The 21,555-nt window shown below is 36.4% G+C and overlaps 2 protein-coding genes across 7 annotated transcripts; both read left to right on the top strand.

Annotated features, from left to right (window-relative positions):
* Window positions 1-5,518: 5,518 nt before the first annotated feature.
* LOC122034758 lies at window positions 5,519-8,782 on the top strand. 2 transcript variants are annotated; one of them, XM_042594098.1, is made up of 3 exons: window positions 5,519-5,832; window positions 6,700-7,294; window positions 7,743-8,782. In XM_042594098.1, the coding sequence occupies exons 2-3, from the start codon at window positions 6,749-6,751 to the stop codon at window positions 8,595-8,597; spliced, it is 1,401 nt and encodes a 466-aa protein (XP_042450032.1). In that variant the 5' UTR covers window positions 5,519-5,832; window positions 6,700-6,748; the 3' UTR covers window positions 8,598-8,782. The 2 variants fall into 2 exon arrangements, with proteins under 2 accessions (XP_042450032.1, XP_042450033.1); XM_042594099.1 differs by having other exon boundaries at window positions 6,604-7,294.
* A 308-nt stretch (window positions 8,783-9,090) lies between these two features.
* LOC122034384 (pentatricopeptide repeat-containing protein At2g16880-like) lies at window positions 9,091-14,329 on the top strand. Of its 5 annotated transcripts, XM_042593615.1 has the most exons (5): window positions 9,091-11,482; window positions 11,580-11,616; window positions 12,457-12,594; window positions 13,834-14,019; window positions 14,104-14,329. In XM_042593615.1, the coding sequence occupies exons 1-3, from the start codon at window positions 9,130-9,132 to the stop codon at window positions 12,524-12,526; spliced, it is 2,460 nt and encodes an 819-aa protein (XP_042449549.1). In that variant the 5' UTR covers window positions 9,091-9,129; the 3' UTR covers window positions 12,527-12,594; window positions 13,834-14,019; window positions 14,104-14,329. The 5 variants fall into 5 exon arrangements, with proteins under 5 accessions (XP_042449549.1, XP_042449551.1, XP_042449552.1 ...); XM_042593617.1 differs by lacking the exon at window positions 12,457-12,594; XM_042593618.1 differs by lacking the exon at window positions 12,457-12,594 and having other exon boundaries at window positions 11,580-11,720.
* The last annotated feature ends 7,226 nt before the right edge of the window (window positions 14,330-21,555 follow it).

Genomic DNA, 21,555 nt, shown 5'->3' with positions numbered 1-21,555 from the left:
GTCATACGGTTTGGTCGAACCGGTTAAGTTCAAATCATTTCTGAGAATTCAAAAAAAAAAAGAGTTCAAATGAAATTTCTTGAGAAAAAATAAATAGGCTCCTCTTTTAGTCAAAGTAAGTGTCATCAAATCCAACTCTTAAATATTTTATTTTAACTCGTTTATAATTTAACCGAACTCGAATTTTATTTAATAAATATATTCATGATAATAAGTTTTTATGAATTTATTAATTATAAATTATAAATTTAAATATTTATTAAACATTAAATTTTAAATTGAGAGAAAATTATAATATTCTTATTAAAATTTATAATTTTATTCTAATAAATAAATTTAATATATTTATATATATTTTTCATAAGTAGAATATAAAATTTATAAATTTAATATTAAAATTATTATTTTTTTCATTGAAAAATTGATTCAAAAGGTACTCACAGAGTTTTATTTTTCTCCAAAAGACTGATTCTAATTTTATCTCTATGACAAGAATTATCTTCTTCTCATATCTTTCCTCTCTTATTTACATCCCCTTATCTAGTTATCTTTTTTTTCTCTTATTTATATGCAATACTTAATTAATTGCTTCTCTTTTACTCTTTCCGAAGTTATAATGTAACATTAAAATATTCAGATTATCATCTAAATACGTATATATAATTCGATCTTCAACTATAATAAATTTATAAAAAAAGATCCTCTAAATAGAACGTATAACTAAAGGATGTTGGGCTCCTAGATCATCCAAGCGCTTCCCGATTTACCCTAATAACCGATGGAAAATTTTCATGTGAGCGGGTCGGTCACCCCAAGGCTAGCTGAGTTTAGCATTTTTTTCTCCTTTCTCTAGCCCCCGAGGTTATAGTACAGTGACAAAGCATCCAACTTGTCACTCAGACACCTGCAGTTTAATCTGATTTAATCCCTGACTATGACTAGGAATTTTTCCTCCAAATGGGGCACACAACCAAAAGGATGTTGGACTTCTAGGTTGCCCACCGCAAGCGCTTCTTGATTTATTCTGATGACTAGTAGGAAAATTCCCTGAGGTCGAGTCGGTCACCTAGGGCTAGCTGGGTTTATTTTTTTTCTTTCTATTTTCTCTAATTCGGGGTATGATGCAGCAGCAGGGTATTCAGGTTGTCACCCTAACACCCACGATTCAATCCCCAACTATGGCAAATTTACACTAAATGGGGTGCGTAACCATAGGATGCTGGGCTTTTGGATCGCCCACCGTGAACAGTGACCGGTGGAAAAATTCTATGGGACCGGACTGGTCACCCTAGACTAGTTAGGTTTATTAATTTTTTTCTTTCTTTTTTCTCTAAAATTAATTTAAACACTCTAAATTTATTTATTTAAATTTTAAATTTTAAAACTTTAATAAAAAATATAAAAGAAAATTAATAAAACATACAAACTATTTTTTATTTTTTAATATCTTCCATTTTTAAAATAGTTGTGGTGTTAGTTTTCGAATATCAGCACAATAGTGGTGCTAGTTTCTGAAGACTAGCACCATAGTGGTGTTATGTTAGTCTTCGGAAACCAACACCATAACGTTGTGTTGGTCTTCAGAAATCATTACCATTATAGTGTTGGTTTTTAGAAATAAGCACCATAATTTGTGCTAGTTAGCACTCAATCATAACTTCGGCTATGTGTATTAAGACTAGGATTGAATACCATATATATACCTTCTATACACTACACACTTTCATCTCATTGTAAAATTTCAAAAATCCAAATGGTCTAGGTTCATCAATGGTTTTTGATCAAAATTCATTAATGTGCTTAGAGAGCTTTGATCAGACTCATTTCAACTCATGTAAATTTCTACAGTTCCTTGGAGTCCAAGGGTATCCTCTGTTATCATCATAAAAGATTCTCATCATTACTCAGAATATTTAAAATATTTCAAACTTTGCGTCAATTGACATAGGCTTATAACTTCATGTAAGAGACTCCGAACCAAGATTTCTCACCATATCTATCTTCTACATACTCAACACTTCCATCTCATTATAAAAATTCAAAAATCCAAGTCATATAGGTCTATCAATATATTTTAGTCAAAACTCATTAATGTATATAGAGAGTTCCGATCAGACTCATTCAAATTCCTATAGGTTTTTGTAGTGCCCCAAAGTCCAAGAGTACTCTCTGTTATCATCGTTAAAGATTCTCAACATTGCTCATAAGGTTTAGAAAGTTTCAGACTTTGTGTCAATTAACACGGATCTATAACTTTGTGTAGGAAACTCAGGACCATGATTTTTCTTACAATATTTCTCTTTTACACACTCACATCTTTCATCTCATTTTAAGTTTCTAGAAATCTGAGTCTTTAGGTTCCTCAATGAGTTTTGCATTGATTGCCTAAAAAACTCTGATCAAACTTATATATGTTTATTAGGTGAATTTGAGTCCAAATGAACTTCGTTTGGACACTATGGTATTGGTTTTCAAGAACTAGCATTGTAGTGATGTTGGTATTTAAGTTGCCGTGTTGGTTTTTAAAGACCAACATCAAAGTAATTTTTATTTTATTATTTTTATTAATAAAATTAGTTTTATTAATTTTATTTTATTATTCTTTTATAATTAGATATTACAATAGAAGATATTAGAAAATAGAAAAATTATTTTTGATGTTTCATTAATTTTTTATATATAATTTTAATTTTTTATTCAAAATTTAAAATAAAAAAAAATAAATATTTAGATGATTTAAATTAATTTTAGAGGAAATAGAAAAGATTAATTAATTATTACCCGTGAAATTATAAATGAGTGAGAAAAATTAAAAGAGAGGAAAGAGGGGAGGAAAAGTGGCAAAAGTGGAACCGTCACCCTAGTGGCCCTCTGGTCCCGGCCCCACAAGATTCCAGAGGGAGTAAATCACGGTTAATGTTGGGCAGGATAGGTGACTGGGGGTCGAAGGAATTTTTAGCGCAGTAGATCAGGGTTTTATCCCCGAGTGCAACTGGCGACCTTCGACCCCACGACTTCAGTGGCAAGCTGTAGGCACCTAACCAGCTGATCCAGCCCGTGGGGGCAAAAGAGGGGAGGAAAAGTGAATAGTCATCAGATAGTTAGAGAGTTAAAATTGGGATTGTGTGCATCTTTTGGAAAGAATGAAATTTGGGTGGGGTTTTTAGGGATAAAATTAAATTTAAAGTGCCCTTTAAAAATTTGTCGATCTATATTCATATTGTATAAATTATAATTTTACGTTGTTGCGCAACTATTATTTATAATTGCTACAGTTTTATACTGACTAGTTTTAACTTGAATTAAATAAGATTTTACGTGTATATGTATTACTCATAGTGAATTGTTGATCAACATGATTATGAATTATAACTGTTATATGTTGTAATGGCTATCATGCTGTTACACACATCGTGTTGACATTAGTTTTTTCAATTTTTATATGTTCAGACCGTGCCGGATAAAGAGGGGGTAATTAGATAGCAAAAATGGGATGTAATATTATTTTGATAATTAAAAAAAGAATAACCTTCTTGTTTTTGATGATTTTTATTGAATTTTCAAAATAAATCATAAATGCACCATTTATTTTAAAAAATAAACTAAAACATTTAATATAACCAAATAAATTAATAATTTTTTGGGCCAAATTAAGTAAAGGTGTTTAGTATATTAAACTAAGTTACCAACTATAATTAAATTAATCAGCTTGCATTATAGTAGCTCTCACTCAAACAAAAAATACACACCTTGAAGTAAAGAGCGGAAATTTTTTTTCACTTTCAGAATAATATTATGGTGTCTTCTCAGTTTCTATATATATCAAGATTAAATCTTAATCATACTAAATTAACAGATAATTTTTTTTTTAATAAACGGATGATCCAAAAATTCTAGGAGTTAAACTGATCACTTCTAAGCCTAATACAATCACCTATTAAAAAAAAACTCTGGGAACCTACGTTTGATCCATTTTTGGATAACTGATCATGAAATTACTATTTCCAATCGGGCACCGATGGTGGATAGTAGGTCTCAATCTCGCATCCATCTCATCATCGTGTACACTAATTAAAAAATAAAAAAGAAATCCATAAAATAAGTAAGAGAATAAAGGAATTATTTGAATACAACCAAAGTGATTGTTAATTCAAGACAAGTGAAAGTGCACTAAAATTCTCTTTCGTTGAAGGTGTAGTCTTTTAAGACTTTAGAAGCTCACAAATGACTAAAGAAATTAGTACAATGATGGTTGCTTTAACTCCTAGCTCTAAGGTGCTATTTATAGCAATCTGGGAAAGTTACCGTTGTGCTGAGGTGACTTGGAGGCACCTCCAAGAGCATCTAGGGTGCCTCAAAGTGGATAAAGTTTTATCCACATGATAATGGTCACTCAATGACTCCATCATGTTAAAGACGCCTTCAATGTGATTGGAGGCATCTCAACACTGTTTATTTGAGACACCTTAGGCACAATGGAGGTGCCTCGGGTCCTGAATGCGGAACCTTCACTGTCGAAGCTCGAGGCACCTCCAAAGTCATTGGAGAAGTCTCGAGCACTGTTCATCCGAATGGTCGATTGTCATATTAACCATTCTTTTCCCTGTGCTCGCTTGGGTGATGCTCTGACTATCCGAAATTGAGTTTATCCGAACCCAACTTTGATTTTTCTCCTCGAACATGCATCATCGCTGGGGTTGAAAATTATTGGAATAGTTCAAAGGATGTTTTTCAAAATAGTATCTCATTTTGACATTTAATTTTTATTTTTGAAAATACTTTTGTTCTTAATATGATTGCAGTAGTTATAGTTTATAATTACTATAACATGCATACTACTCACTAATAATTATATCATAGGATAGCAACTACAGTTCATAATTATCATTTTATCTCTAATTAACACTGATTAATATCATATTATAACAGTTTGTAACTACTATCATATTATATTATAACAATTACTAGATTATAATTATTACACAATTATTATAACTAGCTGCTACAATTATTTATATTATAATAGTTATGAAAATTGTAACACAACTTTTAAAAAATATATATATTTGATCATTTTAATATAAAAAATTACTCTTTTTTATTTTTTCCCTTTAAGAGGAAGGACAAACTTGAGAAAAAACACCAACTAACTAATTATTCATGAAAAAGTTGATAAAAAAAAAGGTGAATAGTTTGGTTTCTTTTGCTTCTTTTTTCCTCATAATGTTATGGCCATTATCTTTTTTTGTTTGCTGGATATGTTGCTAAGAAGAAAGATTCACTTCCTTGAATGGATCAGGCACTCTCCTAAGTACAAATACATAAAACATCTATCACCATTCTTGAGAGCTCTGCCTTTAAACAGTTTGCCAAAAAAAAAAACAAACTGTTTTTCATACTGACAAGTGACAAAAATTCATATTCTGACTAAAACAGTTTAATAATTTGATGTTATTTGTTATCTTTCTTAATAAAAAATATGTTTCTTTTATTTTCAGTAAATTCAGTTGTTTCACCGCAGTGAAAGATGGAAGGCCAGCTTATTTTACTGCAGTGAAAGAAATCACCGGGGAGGCATAGATCTAAAGGCCGATCGCTTTAGTTCTCAATCTAATCGTCGTCACCCACCTCGTCTCTCCCACACGCCATAAGGTGCAAGCAACGAGGGTTTGAAGCCACGGTGCCGTGTGGGCATCCGAAGGCGCTCTTTCTGTTGCAGATCGATTAGAAGAGATAAGAGGAAATTGGGGAGATATAGGTTGCTGCGAGGCGGTGTTTGTATGACCATGCCGGACGCTTCGAGATCAGCCGTCATGCTCGGGATCTTCTCAGGTAGCTAATTCCTAATTTCCTTTTTCTTAATCTGGGGCAAGCTATTTCCATGACCTTCGTCGTGTTTACCGCTTTAGATCTGCTTGTTTTGTTGGGAGGAGGGAGACGTATTTCTGAAACTTCTTTTTGAAGGAAGACTGATGGCCTTTTGATCGATCAGCTGTCTTTGTTTTTGGCAGAAATGTGTTTTTTTTTTTTTTTGAAGATGAGGGCAAACTGATTAGAGTAAATGGTTTAAGTTACCATTTTAATTGAGATAAACACACTTATGCAAGATTTTAAGTTCTAGAACGATATATTCATAAATTGGATTTTGAAATGCCAAATATGCAAAAATTTTGACATTAGCAACTTGTACTTTTCATGATGAATTGATTATATGGTGCATATGAAGTTTATAATCTGCAGCAATTATGGCCATAATTAGCCCAGCTGTTCTATTCTCTGCAAGTTTAATATTCTAGAGTGCTTTTATGACTAATGTTGTCACCACAACTACTGTCATACAATAAACTATAGTCTGATTCTTTGAAATGTCAATTGCCGTGATGAAAGGTCATTTAATAGTCAGACTACCAGAAACCTTGATGGCTATATTGATTTTGTCTAAATCAAAATAATGGAAATTTTAACAAGTGGACTGACTTCTGACTATGATTTGTTCAAATTGGAATACATGCGTGCAACTGTGAAAATCAGTAGTCCATCTTATACTTAGCAATTTACGCCTCTTCAGTTTTTTATCATTGATTTGGTTCTTTATGTTCACAGAGACTTTGTTTTGATTAAATCTTGGATAGGAAGTGTCAGCAAAATGTAGGACTACTATGATGTAAATTTGATTGGTTGTCCTCTGGATCTGTATAGGTTTAGTATCTAGCACTGCAGCATTGTGTTGGAGGTAGATAAAAGAAGAATGAGAATCAGAAACAAACACCGGAAATCATCTGCTTTCCATTGCAATACAGGAAGCAAATGTCTGCATTTAGCTATTTGGAGCTTGACAGGATTTGTTCTTATTGTATATTTCTATGCCTATATACACCAAAATGACAAACAGGACCTTGTGTATTCAAATCATCTTGTTGACACTAGAAAATTGGAAGAAGTGGAAGAAGAGGCAGAATATCATTTTACTCCTGCAAAAGACCGGCGATCTCCTCGTGCTATCAGGAGAAAAGGACCCAGAAAACCGACTTCAATAATTCAGGAATTCCTTGATGATTCTTCTCAAGTGCATGCCTTTTTCTTCCCTAACAAAAAGACTGCAATAATTCCAATAAAGGAAGGGAACGATAGCATGCATTTCTATCCGGGACAACTGTGGCTTGATACAGATGGCAATCCAATTCAAGCCCATGGTGGAGGAATTCTATATGATGATAATACAGAGACATATTACTGGTACGGAGAGAACAAAGATGGCCCGACTTATCATGCTCATGAGAGCTCAGCTGCACGGGTCAGTCTAATTATTTTGCTTATACTTCTTTATGTTGTCATTGGAATTGAAATTATCCTCTTTGCCTGCTTTGAAAGTTCATTTGCTTTTTGATTGCATAGGACTCCTAATATCTTCAGCAAATACTAAATTCACCTTGTTAATCTTTTGTAATTGTTTATTAACATTTGGTGATCATTCATTCTCTCTTCATGTCACTATTTATCTCTGTGTTTTTCAAGAGTCCAAATATTACTACCACATTCCTCTAAAACTCGGGAGAGATGATGAGTTGCGTACCATATTCCATATTCCTGTTTCATGTGTTTTTCTTCGTTCCATGGAACTTGAATAAATTTTATAGTTCTTAGACTTCCAATTGTACGGTGTGTTTTTTCTCTAAATTCTAAAATTTCCTTCTGTTAGCTCTTTAGAAAGATGGACTTATCACCTATATGCTTCTCTCCAGGTAGATATTATTGGAGTCAACTGCTATTCCTCCAAAGACTTGTGGACATGGACCAACGAGGGGATTGTTCTACCAGGAGAGGAAACTAATGTGTCCCATGATCTCCACAAGTCCAATGTCCTCGAGCGCCCTAAAGTGATCTACAATGATAAAACTGATAAGTATGTCATGTGGATGCATATTGACGATGCCAATTACACTAAAGCCTCAGTTGGGGTGGCTGTCAGTGACTCTGCTACTGGACCATTTACATTTCTGTATAGCATGCATCCGCAAGGCTGTGAAAGTAGGGATATGACAATCTTCAAGGATGACAATGGAGAGGCTTACATTATCTATTCTTCCAACGACAACAGTGAGCTCCATGTTGGTCCATTAACAGATGACTACCTGAATGTGTCTGGATTCATGAAGCGAATTTTGGTTGGACGGCATCGAGAGGCTCCTGCATTGTTCAAGCACCAAGGGATCTACTATATGATCACTTCCGGTTGTACGGGTTGGGCTCCAAATGAGGCACTAGCACACGCAGCTGAGTCAATCATGGGTCCCTGGGAGACCATGGGAAATCCTTGCACCGGGGGAAACAGAATCCTAAGGTCGACAACATTTTTTGCGCAAAGCACCTTTGTTGTACCATTGCAAGGTTTGTCCGGTATATTCATTTTTATGGCAGATCGATGGAACCCTTCTGAGCTTAGAGATTCAAGGTATGTATGGCTGCCTTTAACCATTGGAGGATTGCCGGATGAACCACTAGATTACAGTTTTGGATTTCCCCATTGGCCGAGGGTGTCAATATATTGGCACCAAAGATGGCGATTGCCGGAAGGTTGGAGAGCTGAGGAAAGATGATTCGATCCTTAAATACTTCATTCATCGGTATTGCTAGTGTGTACAGAAGTGTATCTTAACTATAAGTACATTTTTTTTACATTTATTTTGATCAAGGAGAGTGTACTTTACTTTTGTAGCTCGATCAAAGATTGAAAGCTCATCGTAATGCTGCTGAAATATTGTTACACATTCATATATGTTTATCTCTTTGTGAGTTTTTAGATTTCAAATGTGCACTGTAATGGTCGGTTTCAATTCCAGATGATGAAAAAGGTGAGATTTAGAGTGTTTCATTAGCCATTTACACTCAATGCAACTATGCCAACAAGCTCAAAATAAGGTTTATAAAACTTATTAAACCTTGAATTCAGAATCACGACGTTCATTTTATTTTTGAGGGTTGTTTAGTGAATCGCGTAAAGTGTAGGAGCAAAGCAAAAAAATCAAGTATTTGAGGATTAGAGTGCGATTAGTTCTTTTTCCGGCCCAATAATGGGCGGCCCACCTACAATCTTCCTTGTTCCTTCGTATTAACCTACTGGACGTCGAGATGCTGCGCCACCGCCACCGCCACTCCCGCACTGCTCATTCTAATCCTCCTACGATGCCCCCCTCGCCGGAGGGTACCGCCGCCGGGGACCTAGTCGAGAGCGTCGCCTCCGTCCTCCTCGCCTCCCAGTCACCCTCCGCTCCTCCACTCGAGGAGTCTCTCGCCCCTTTCCTGCCTCGTCTCTCTCCGCCTCTCGCCGCCTCCATTCTTTCAACTGCGGCCTCCTCCCCCTCCTCCTCCTCCCCCGCTCCCCTCCTCTCCTTCTATCAACTCATCCATGGTCGCTTTTCCTTTCCCTCCGACAATCCCAACGCCGCCAAGAAGCTTCTTCCTTCGCTTATTGCCCTCCTTCCTTTCCTCGTACGGTTTAACAGGTTCAGCGATGTCAAGTCGCTGCTTTTCTCCTTCATCCGCCTTGACCGCCACCGTCTCCTCCACCTTCAACTCCTCCGTGGCTGCCCGAAGATGCCAAAATCCGTACTTGACACCGCCGTGGCCTCCTATGCTCAACTCCGCCAGCCTCACCTCGCCACTCAGCTTTTCCAGGTCATGCGTCGTCACCGCCTCCGTCCCTCCCTATTCACCTCCAATACCCTTCTCTCCGCCCTCGTGCACTCCCCCAACACCTCACCGTCCGTCCCATTTTCTCTCTTCCATGAGATGGTTTCTCTTGGCGTCTCCCCCAGTATCAACACCTTCAACATCCTCATACACGGCTTTTGCTCCCGTGCCCAATTTAGTGACGCAGTCGCCCTCCTGTCCAGAATGGTCGGGTTTGGAGTGCACCCAGACACCATCACCTATAACACCATCCTCGACGGCTATTGCAAGAGGAGCATGTTGAAGGAAGCACGAGATCTGCTAACTGAAATGAAAACAAAGGACGTCCCCCCTAATCGGTCCACGTATAACACCATAATTGCTTCCTACTGTCGCCTGGGGTGGCTGAAGGAGGCTACCAAGGTCTTTGAAACAATGACGGAGTCAAATTTCCCGCCGGACATTTGGACATATAACATGCTTGTTGCCGGACTGTGCTGTGATGCCCGCATTGACGAAGCCTTCCGTTTGAAAGATGAGATGGAGAGACTTCACACACCCCCTGACGTGGTCACCTATAATACACTTATCAATGGATGCTTCCAATGTAGCAGGAGCTCCGACGCATTCCGTGTTTTCGAAGAGATGAGGCAAAAAGGTGTGAAACCAAGCTTGGTCACGCACAACATTATTGTCAAAGGATTGTGCAGGGAGGGGAAGATGGGGGAAGCTGTTGAATCACTGAGAAAGATGGAGGAGGAGGGAGTGTTACCAGATCCCATCACCTATAATACTATGATTAGTTGTTATTGCAAAGCAGGAGAAGTGGGGAAAGCTTTTGAGCTGATGAGTGAAATGGTTGAAAGAGGTCTGAAGATGGACACCTTCACACTAAATACTGTCCTTCACAATCTCTGTAAAATGAAGAGGTTTGATGAAGCATGCGAAGTGCTTCGAAGCCCACCGAAGCGGGGTTTTATGCCTGATGAAGTTAGCTATGGTACCGTTATCAATGCCTTTTTTAAGGATGAGAATCCTGATGAGGCTATGAAATTATGGGATGAGATGAATGAGAAAAAGATTTTGCCCCAAGTGGCAACATATAATTCTGTTATCAGTGGATTGTGCAGGTCAGGCAGGACAGCAGAGACAATTAAGAAATTGAATGAGCTTATGGAGAGGGGGCTGGTGCCAGATGAGACTACATACAATACTATAATTCATGGATTCTGTAGAGAGGGTGATTTGGAGCAAGCCTTCCAGTTTCATAATAAGATGGTGGAGAAATCATTCAGACCAAATGTAGTTACATGTAACATACTTATGAATGGTTTGTGTAATGATGGTAAGGTTGATAAGGCTCTTAATTTGTTCAAGTCATGGACTTCAAAAGGGAAGGAGGTGGATGTAATTGCATACAATACTTTAATAAAAGGACTCTGCAAGGAGGGTAAAGTTGATGATGCAATGGAACTACTTGTAGACATGGAGTATAAGGGTCTTAAGTCTGATGCCTACTCTTATAATGCAGTTCTATGTGCACTATCTGAGGCAGGAAGATCAGAAGAAGCACAGAGCTTGCTGTCAAAGATGGTTGAAATGGGAAAGTTGCCTGAGCAGTGGACTCTCCCATGGTTATCAGAAGCCCAAACTTTATCAGGGACAAACAAGGAACAAGGGGGGTTGTCTGATTCTTCAAAGGTGGAAACACAAGATAATAGCTCTTCTGCCTACTCTGAACGCATTAATGAGCTATGCAATAGTAGGCAGCTCAAAGAAGCTAAGCTTGTGCTAGAAGAAATGGTGAAGAAAGGTGTTCCTGTTAATAATTCAATTTATATTACTTTGATGGATGGACTTATTAACCGTCAGAAGAGAATAACCAAAGGTCCTGGATAAAACTTTTTCAGCTATATTCTTCTCCCTGGTGTTTGCTGCTGTAGAAAGGTGATAGCAGAAATCTCATGTATTGTATCAATTTCAACTGGCTTATAACTTGATTGAACACTTCATTAAGTATGAGAAAACACCATCTGGTTCAACAGGTTGAGGTACGGGAAACCACATTTGCATAAAAATTTTAATGCAGAGCTGTCCATCTTCAAAATAAGTTTCTATTTCAATACTTCTCTTGTTTTAACTTCACAAATTGCATTTCTTTCAAAGATAATGTTTGTTTATCTGATTGTTCCATGTCATAATTATTCTTTTCGTCGTTCCACTATTGTCCTTGATTACCATGGAACTTCAAATTCAATTACATTACGTGTAATATGATTTTATGTAATTTATATCCTCATGTTTCTAAATAATTGTAACTAAAATTGATCCTGACAAATTTTCATTAAGGAGAAGTTAGACACTGTTATTGTAATCAGATAGTGATGTGCCTACAACTGTAACTCTATATTTCTGACAACTATGTGAAGATGGTTGTGGAGAAATAAGATTTTTGTCTAATATTTTAAGTTTTCACTTATTTTTATTAGGTCAAGTTGAGTCTACCATGGCACTTCTAATTTGCTGCTATGTGCAATACTGTAATCTAGTTTTATGACACTTTGTTGAATGTTGATTTCTTCCTTGAAAAAGGCAATAAATATGATACTTGATCTACTTTTGTAAAAAAAAAAGGCCTTTAAACCTTTATTTGTCTCATAGGCATACACTTTGGTTGTGTCATTCAGATTCAATCATTTTAAATCTATTTTATGTGAATGACATGCATTTTTCAAACTACATGAGTCCTTGTAAGTCAAACAATCTCTCATACCTATAATGGGGCAGGGATCAATTCACGGTGGGTGCAGGTCCTCGGGGAAAAAACTCCTCCCACTCCCTAGCTACTTTGCGGTAACCATAAGCTGACTTCTTGATTTACCTCTCTTCACATAACCTGTGGACGGACTGTGAGGAGCGCATGGGGTAAGCGTAATCACTTTTGTTTTTTTTTTTTTGCTACAATCATGTATGAGAGGGTGACAAAATCATGTTTATGATGAAACAGGAAATGTTTCATGAAAACTATCCAAATTGAAACATTTCGCTATGCGATGATTAGCAAATGACTTGAATGATACTGCCAAATGCTAGGCATTTCTTAAGCACACTATCCAAGCATTGAGTCAACAGCCTCTTTTAATTTCATCATACATGACAAAATCATGTTTATGATGAAGCAGAAAATGTTTATCCTCTTAAACATGTTGGCATAAGGATTTCAAGGTTTGAAGTACATGTTTACCTATGGGCTTAAATGTTTGCTATTGATGGTTAAGAGAAATGCACAAGCTAGATAGAAATGTTGCAAGTAAGATATTAAATGGAGACGTCAGTCGTCTTTTCTTGCAACCTGGTTCTGGTGTTCATGGAATCGTCTCTAATAACTGATAAAAAAAATTTGCTAGAATTCTTCAAGAAAGAAGCTGCAAATTCAGTTTATGTATTAAGTAACAAACTTAGGCCAATTCTCTCTAAGCTTTATCTCTAAGTGCCTTATATTTTACCTTCTTATTGTCACATGTTTAAATTAACTGAGAACTTTGAACTCCACCCATGCATTGTCTATCAGATAGTGAATTGAATAATCTGTCACCAGAACAATTTCATTTTATCAAGTTCCTTTTGATTTATAATATACATTAATCTTTAAAAATGTGGAACCGCCACATCAACGGCCCCCTTAGCCGGTCTCACGGATATAGAGGGAGGTAAATACAGGTACACAGCTGAAAGTGCATATCCGGGACGCTAACCCCAGGCAATAATATACATTAATCTTTAGCTATTATGTTTTGTGGTTCCATTTTTCTGTTTCTGGTGAATCTATTATGTAGCTCCTTGCATTCTTCCTTGGATTGATTGGTTCAATAAACCATGGTTTCCTCAGGGGATGGATAGGAGTTCATTTCTTCAAAGGCTCAGTTTTGCCAATTATTGCATCTAATAGGCTAATAGTTTAAAAAACTATTAAAGAACAGTATACTGGTGCTTCTATTTACAAATGCTTTGGAAATATTTACCTGTCCTTAATGATACTTGTCCATTTTCAAATAATATGCAATACTTGATAAGATGTAGCTCTTAGTACTTTCAGCATCAAGAAGAACGAGCTCAGTAACATATTTTGAAGATGCTAACTAGTTTCTACTGTTGTTCTAACAGCCCTTTGATCAAGAAGGTATGTTTCTAGTTGGTTCCCCCTGGAGACCTCGAGACTAAGTGAATTGGCACGAAAGAATGCTTATTCGCCAAGGAAGAAACTCGTTGCTTTCATTTATTTTTGCTCTTATCTACTGCCCATGCCTATGGAATACATTTGTTCTCGTCGTCTATCTATCGTAGTCACTGGTGAACTCAATCGTAACTTGATTCCACTCCATTGTTTTCTATTCTATGTTCAAACTTATTTATCCTCAAGTATGTTTCTTGCAGAATTTCATCAAAACTCTTCTCAGAATGAATCTCAACTGTCTCCAAGATTAAGCACCAATTACCCTATCCCAGTTGAGTCATCGGCTTCTTGAGATAATGGTATTGGCAACCTTTTTTCGTCACACAGGAAACATAGTTGGTAAGAGAACTAGTTTATGTGATGCTGCATCAATATCTTCTAAAGCTTATAACAAGTTTTGCTAAGATATGGGATATTTTATTGTCTTCCCTGTAATTAAATTCAATTCAAGCTTGCAAATGAGTCTTGCTAAGCAATTTGCAGAAAAATAATTAGCGAGAATGTCCGAACTTTTGTCGTTTGATTGCAACAAAGCTGATAACCCTGATCCTGCGCCCTACTGCCTCATCGTAAAAACATTGATAGGAAGGGCTAAAAGTTTATTAAATTTGCAAATAATACTTATAATAAGTCACCTTAATAATGGATAATAGATTTGCCATGCTTTTTAAATATGTAGATTGCATTAATTAAGTTGACAAAGAATAAGAATATAATTAATATTTGTACGATTTTTATAAGCTCCCGGAATTAAATGGATTTTAACATATATTGTTTACAAGTGGGATTTCTAAATTATTAATTTGTATAATAAAAAGGGTTATATAATGTAATATCCCGGTTCAGAGATTCTAGTTAAGTATAGTTTAAAAGGTTGGATGGTATTATCTATATCATCAAGGTGCACATTCTTTTTCGGAAGTCCAAACTTAAAAATTTCAAAGTTAAGCGTGCTTGGCTTAGAGAAATCTGAGGATGGATGAATTCTTGAAAAGTTTTCCAAGGTGCGTGCGAGTGAGGATAAAGCACGCTGAAAGGACCTCTGGTGGTCTGTGGAGTTAGTTGTCAACTCGATGGGTAATTATGGTAGCGTGCCCAGTTCGATTCGGGTGGGGCTCGCCCAGGCCGGGGCGTTATAGATGGTATCAGAGCGATCTTGCGACCGTGAGTGCGCCTGTGACAGGAGCACCTAGGGCATCACCTAGCGAGGGAGATTCTGGGATTTATATGTGGTGTGATTCATGAGGTCAGCATGAGGACATTTCTAATTTTTCGTATCTTCAACTTTTGAACATGATTAGTTAACTTAATGGATAATAGATTTGCCATGCTTTTAAAATATGTAATGATTTCATTAATTAAGTTGACAAAGAATAAGAATATAATTAATCTCTGGAAAATTTTCAAAGGTGCCGGAATTAAATGGATTTTAACATTTAATGTTTACAAGTGGGATTTCAATTTCCTGTTTAAATTATTAATTTGTATAATAGGCGTTATATAAAATGTCTTATTTAAATTGCATTTCTGGGTATTAATACTATAGTAATCAACACGTAAGCAAATATCATTATATACTATAATTCTCGCATATGTTATTTGATATCAGAAGCAATTGACTAGATGAGGTGACATTAAAATGTCAAATATAAAATATAATTAGTAGAATATATCAAAGTAATAAGTTCAATCTCATTTATTTAAGCGGTGCCCACGATGTTTTATAACGTGATATTCATCAATAATAGAATCTACATCTTTATTTATAGCAAATTCTCGCTCAATATAAATGGTCATACAATCAGCAAGAAAATCATCCTCCATCTTATTACGAATTGTAGTTTTGACATGTTTCATGGCTGAAAAAGCTCTTTCAATTGTAGCAGTAGATACGGGTAGTGTCAACACAAGACAAATTAGTCGTGTTAGCATAACATAATTCTCTAAACTTCTGAAATGACATCACTCTGATAATAATGATGTAACTCAATTTTCTAGGAATAAATATCTTGTTTTGTAAAATCCTGAGGGTAAAACTTCTCTGCAAGCTTGTAAATGTCATCTATGTTGAATGATTTAAATGAATTTTTAGGGTTCAATGCTGAGCCAAGAGAAAGGAGTTCTACTGATGTCTCATTAAATCTTGTATTTAACTCCATCAGGAGAAAATTTATTGCTTTGTTGAAAACATCAAAATGATAATGATGCTCAATTGTACGATACTCTCGCCCAGGGGAACGATCAACCCTATATGAACTATCGAAGTCATGTATGTAAGCATCATGTTTTGAGCAAAATGTAGTCACTTCTTGTAGAAATGCTTCCCATCCATCTTCTCTCAATGCTTGAACAATTTTTGTCCCAGGGTGATAGCCGACATGGTCAATCCAACCATGCGCTCAATGCCTGTGTACCTGCATGAAGCTTCCTCCATATCTGTGGGGCCAGCTTTAGAGGGGCGTTAAGGTAACAGATCTACCTTTGAATGACAATTTTTGTATCGTAGACAAATCTCATTGTAGTTAAAATATCTTATGTTTTCTTCTGGAGGGCTGGACACAAAACATCAGTGATGGCCAAAATCCGATTCATGAAATGCAAGATAAATACAAATTCGAAGCTTGTTATGTTTTTATATATACCACCAACTCCAGCCTGGGAACTTATATTTGGACTATGTTTACTTAGATGCTTAAGCACCTTACAAGTGGCACTATACATATCTATCAGACTTTTTACGGAGTCATAATGAGAACTCCAAAGAGTTGCACCTGTTCGTTGCAAGTTACCAATTTGATTAGGCCCATGTCCCGAATTACGGAAAACTTCTAGTAAATGCTCTATTTCGCTTCTTTGAGTAATTTGCAATTCACAAATACGCTTAGGAGAGGACGTCACCATCTTAATAACATTATCCAAATGAGAGAAGAAATCTCAAAATCTCAAACATCCTTAGCTGCTGAAACCAATGTTAATTGTAATTTGTGTGCAAAATAATGTACGTAATATGTATATGGACAATCTTTGAGAAATAAAGTTTGTAGTCCATCCCAAGCACCCCGCATATTACTCCCCATTGTACCCTTGACCTCTCATGCTCTAAGCTTGAAGGTTCTAATGAACAAGAATACCACTTACAGTGTTTTAGAGAATCAAATATCATTAACACTTTTGATTGTAAAAAATCGTTCTGTCAGAATCCCGTTGCTATTCACTAACCTCAAGATAAAAGTCATTTGCTTACGTTTATATTCATCCTGTGCTTCATCATCAAGAATACAAAAGCTTGCATCCCCAATTTCATTTCAAATTCTCTGTCGTACTCTATTGGCCACAATATTCAAAATCTTTGAGAAGTATATGTATTATTTCTCGCAACACTACTCAATATATCCCTAACTTCTTTATTAAGCATCCAAAGGAATCCAATATTTCAAGAAAATTTCCTCGATTTAATGACTTAGATGATTCGTTATGCACCCTGAAAGAACAACCTTGAAGTGCATGCCACCAACCACTAACTTTGGTTTTAAGATGTTGACAATTTTTCTAAACTTCCTCACTTGATACAACAAGCATTACTTTGTCAATATGTTGAAGTGCTTTGATTAAACCTTTAGCCTTTTTCAAAGATCTATTATGATGTGATGAATATGAGGTACCAACATGAGTGAGAAATGCACATTTATCTCCATTATATACCCTCTTCCAACTGTTAAATCCATCGATAGCCAATGATGAAAGATTTGGTTGAGTAGGATCGCTAAGAAAAAGAAAGCAATAAAAGAAATATGCCTTATCTGTTGAAGAAGAGTATTCTAACCACCAAAACTTATTATACCAATGTTCTTCGAATCTACGTATCTGCTTACTAGATTGTGTTTGTTGATATGTCAAAAGTTTCGATTGATATGGTCTAGCATTTAGGTAAACTCGTCGAACATTGTCTCATTCATTTATTGGATATTCACATATTAAATTTGTTTCCTCTTTCCCAGATCATGTTCAATAGAAATAGATAGTTTTATGATAGGATTAGAAAATGAAGACTCTAGGAATTCTAAAGATGTGGCTACTGAAGGGAGACATTAGGAATTAAGGGACCTTCAGATTGATTTTTTTTTTTTTAAAAAAAAAAGATAATAAAGTTTTTTCATTTTTCATAGCAGGTTGATGATTTTCATTTTCAATCTACAAAAATAACCCCTATTTAACAAACTAATTATTTTATTGATAGTTACATAATCTCAAACAAAACTAGAATAACAAATACAATTTTAAGAATAATTAAGTTTCAAACAAAAATTTTAATAACTCTATAAATACTAAATCCTAAATAGTCATACATCATTAATTTTAAATTCTACAAATATTAATCTAAATAGGAATAAATAATTAAATATAATCTATAGATTTATATTATCCGCATATACAGAAACAATCTCTATCTCTAGAACTAACAAAAAGTGAAAAAAAAAAATATTTCTCTCAAGCAACCATTGAAACAAACAAATCCAGAATTATAATCAATTTCTAGTTATATTTGAATTAAACTCATATTTTATTACCTCAATAAAAAGTTCTCTCAAGGTTCAAGCTCTACGCCTCTACTTCTGCTTCAGGCTTGAAATAAAAAAAAATCGAGAATTATAAACCAATTTCTAGCTTTATTGGAATTAAACTCATAGTTTATTACCTCAAGAAAAAGTTCTCTCAACTCTCAAGCTCTGCCCCTACCTCCAGGCTTTAACTCCTCAAAACCCTAACCCTTCCGCTCCTTATGTATCTCTCGTGACTCATATGAAATAAAATAAATGATCAATGATTCAATTGCTTTTAAAGTTTGGCAAGAATAAGGAAAATGAGAATTAAGTTTTGGGCTAGGCTAAATTAAATTTGTACATTGGGCATAATAATTATTTTTAATATGCTACTTAGTAGAGAATGGGCCAAAGCAGGCCTAGGCTACAACCCAAGCCTATCACCCCTTACATCGGCCCATGTTAGTGGCATTCATGTCTTGTCACTTGCATTGTGCCCTCGGAGCATAATGTTATTATTGTTGATTAGAATCGAAGTGCTGTTATATTATAATATTTATATATATATAAGAAATAAACTCATATTTGTAACTACCGTAATAAATGTATTAATGTTAATTAGAGTGGGAGTTGTCATATTTTGACTTGGAGGGTTTTAAGGTGTAGGGTTCACATTGTAGTGAATATGAATTATAATTGCTACACTAATATAAGAATAATTTTAAAAAAAAAAATCAACCGACCGATAACGAAATATCTTTTGATAATAAATAAATAAATAAATAAATAACAACTCTTTAATTATTACTTCAATGAAAAGCACGCTCACGCCCTTTTCCATTTTAAACTTGTAAACTTTACCCACGAACGACACTTGATCAGAAACGCAAGTGTTGGAGCCGCCGCAATGCTGCGCTCGGTCGTGCGTCGCAATGCCGCCGCCTCCTCTTTCGGACCCCGACACCTTGTGATCCTTCTCTTCTCTTCCTACTTTGTAAAAGCGGCTCCAGCAACCATTTCCATGGTGGAACATCTCGTCAACTGCTGGGGTTTTTCAGAAGTCGTGGCGTCCAGGGCCTCCAAATCCCTAGCCCACCTCAAATCCACTGAAAAACCCGACGTCGTTCTTAATTCCTCAGATTTCCCACCTCGATAGGATCATTTGTACGCTCCCCAGCCTGCTCTGCAGCAATGTCGAGAAGACCCTCGCGCCGAAGTTTCGATCTTTACGCAAAATCGGCTTCTCCGAGTTCGATCTTGTCGATATCATCCTTAAAAACACAAACCTGATTAACAAAAGCGTCTGCGGCAGCGTCCTCCCCGAATTGCAGTTTTGGGAATGCCTTCTTGGATCAAGAGAGGTCCTTCTTAAATGTTTGAAGAAGCAACGACTGTTCATAGGAAGCGAGAAGAGGGTAAATCTTAACCTGAATTTTTTAAGGAATGAATGTGGAATTCCTCGAGAAAGAGTTTCTCTCGTTGTGCGAAGTAATCCCAACTTCATCCTATAGAGCCTGGATTGACTACGGGCTTTGGTTCGTAGAGCTGATGAGTTCGGGGTTCCCCGACACTTTAAGATGTTCTTATGGATCCTTTAGTCACTTAGAAAGATCAGTCAAGATATAGTCAACACTAAGTTCAAGCTCCTATGAAGTTTGGATTGACGAAGTCAGAGATTCTTACTACAGTGAGAATGGCGCCGACTTTGTTATGTGTGTCCCAGAAAGAATTACATAAAAAGATGGAGTCTTTCATCAATGAAGAGGATAATTCCTCAATTCCGCACTGTGGAAATTTTGAAGTCCAAAGGATTGTGTGCAAAACTCAGCATGCTTAATTACTTGATATTGTCAAATTCAAAGTTTATCAAGAAATTTGTTCTCCCAAATGAAGAAAATGCCCCTGAGCTGCTCAAGATCATAAGCGTGGCTGACAAGGGGGACCAACAACCCCTTTAGTTTTGATTCTACAAAGATCTTTAAGGTCTGAGTTTCTTCTTATTAGAAATACTGATCTTTAAAAAACCACCAGAATTTTTGTTATTTTGTGTACTACTGGCATTTTCTCCTAACATCTATCTGATAATTGTTATAGTTTGTTTAGTAAACAATAACCTCAGTCAATGATCCTTTGTTAGTAAGTTGTACAGGTGGTTCTTAGAGCTTTTTGATGATCCCTTGTATGCTAATTGGAGTAGCATTTTCTGAGATTCTGTAAAGATCTTTCATGGTGTGTTTTTTCCATCGTTTATATGTTTTAATGTTGATAATTCTAAAGTTTAACAAAGATTGTCGTGCACTGTTTTACATAAAAATATTTAAAATTAGCAACATTTTCAAGAGAACCCAAGCATTCATCTATTTGGTTATGTATTTTATTCTATAGAACATATTGTTTAGATCATAGATGTATATGTTGGTTCTTTGTCGGTCGGGCGAAGCATGCCCTGACCGAGGAGAAGGATCCGATCCACTGTCGACTTTGATACGGGGAGCATGCAAACAACCGACGCTCGAGGGAGAATGATGTGCAGAAGCCGAGCCGAGCGGATGCCCCGCTCGACAAGACAACAAAGGACAGCAGACAGCACGTAGGCAATGGAGTTTCGGTCGAGCGGCTAATTCGCTTAGCCAAGCAACAAACACGACATGATACCCCTCAACATCCTTTTGGGAATTGATGCTGTCGACACTAGGCATGGGTTGCCAGAAGATCATACAGCGAAAGATTCCACTGTCACTTCAGAGATATACTCGACTGGTTAAGGTACTGTGTCAGGGACACTTTACTGACAAGTATTTTCAGAAAAAACTTTGAGATGCGTGCCCATCTTAGGAAGCGTGCACGCGCGCTTCTGGAGCTCTATATAAAGGGAGGTCCAAGCATCAGCGGAGGTATGCGATATAACAGTGGCGGATCCAGGAATTCATACATGGAGGGGCGATTTTTACATGAAACAAGGGGCGATATCTTCTATCTCCACCGGTGGAACCCCATACTACTAGGGGTTCCATTACCGGCAAGGGAGGGCGACCGCCGATACCGCCCCCCCTCTGGATCCGCCCCTGGCGATATTCACTGTTTACTCTACAGTTCTTTTGTTGCTTCGCT

This window comes from Zingiber officinale, chromosome 11B (genome assembly GCF_018446385.1).
Source record: "Zingiber officinale cultivar Zhangliang chromosome 11B, Zo_v1.1, whole genome shotgun sequence".
Lineage (NCBI taxonomy): Eukaryota > Viridiplantae > Streptophyta > Magnoliopsida > Zingiberales > Zingiberaceae > Zingiber > Zingiber officinale.
The sequence above is the reverse complement of the archived record's forward strand: the minus strand, read 5'-3'. Positions and strand labels throughout refer to the sequence as shown.

Bases quoted from the DNA above. Each gene is read 5' to 3' on its own strand.
- LOC122034758 (XM_042594098.1), top strand. From the start codon at position 6,749: ATGAGAATCAGAAACAAACACCGGAAATCATCTGCTTTCCATTGCAAT. The intron at 7,295-7,742 runs GTCAGTCTAATT...GCTTCTCTCCAG, and splicing joins ATGAGAGCTCAGCTGCACGG to GTAGATATTATTGGAGTCAA.
- LOC122034384 (XM_042593615.1), top strand. From the start codon at position 9,130: ATGCTGCGCCACCGCCACCGCCACTCCCGCACTGCTCATTCTAATCCT. The intron at 11,483-11,579 runs GTGTTCCTGTTA...AAACTTTTTCAG, and splicing joins AGAAGAAATGGTGAAGAAAG to CTATATTCTTCTCCCTGGTG. The intron at 11,617-12,456 runs GTGATAGCAGAA...ATAATGGGGCAG, and splicing joins GTGTTTGCTGCTGTAGAAAG to GGATCAATTCACGGTGGGTG.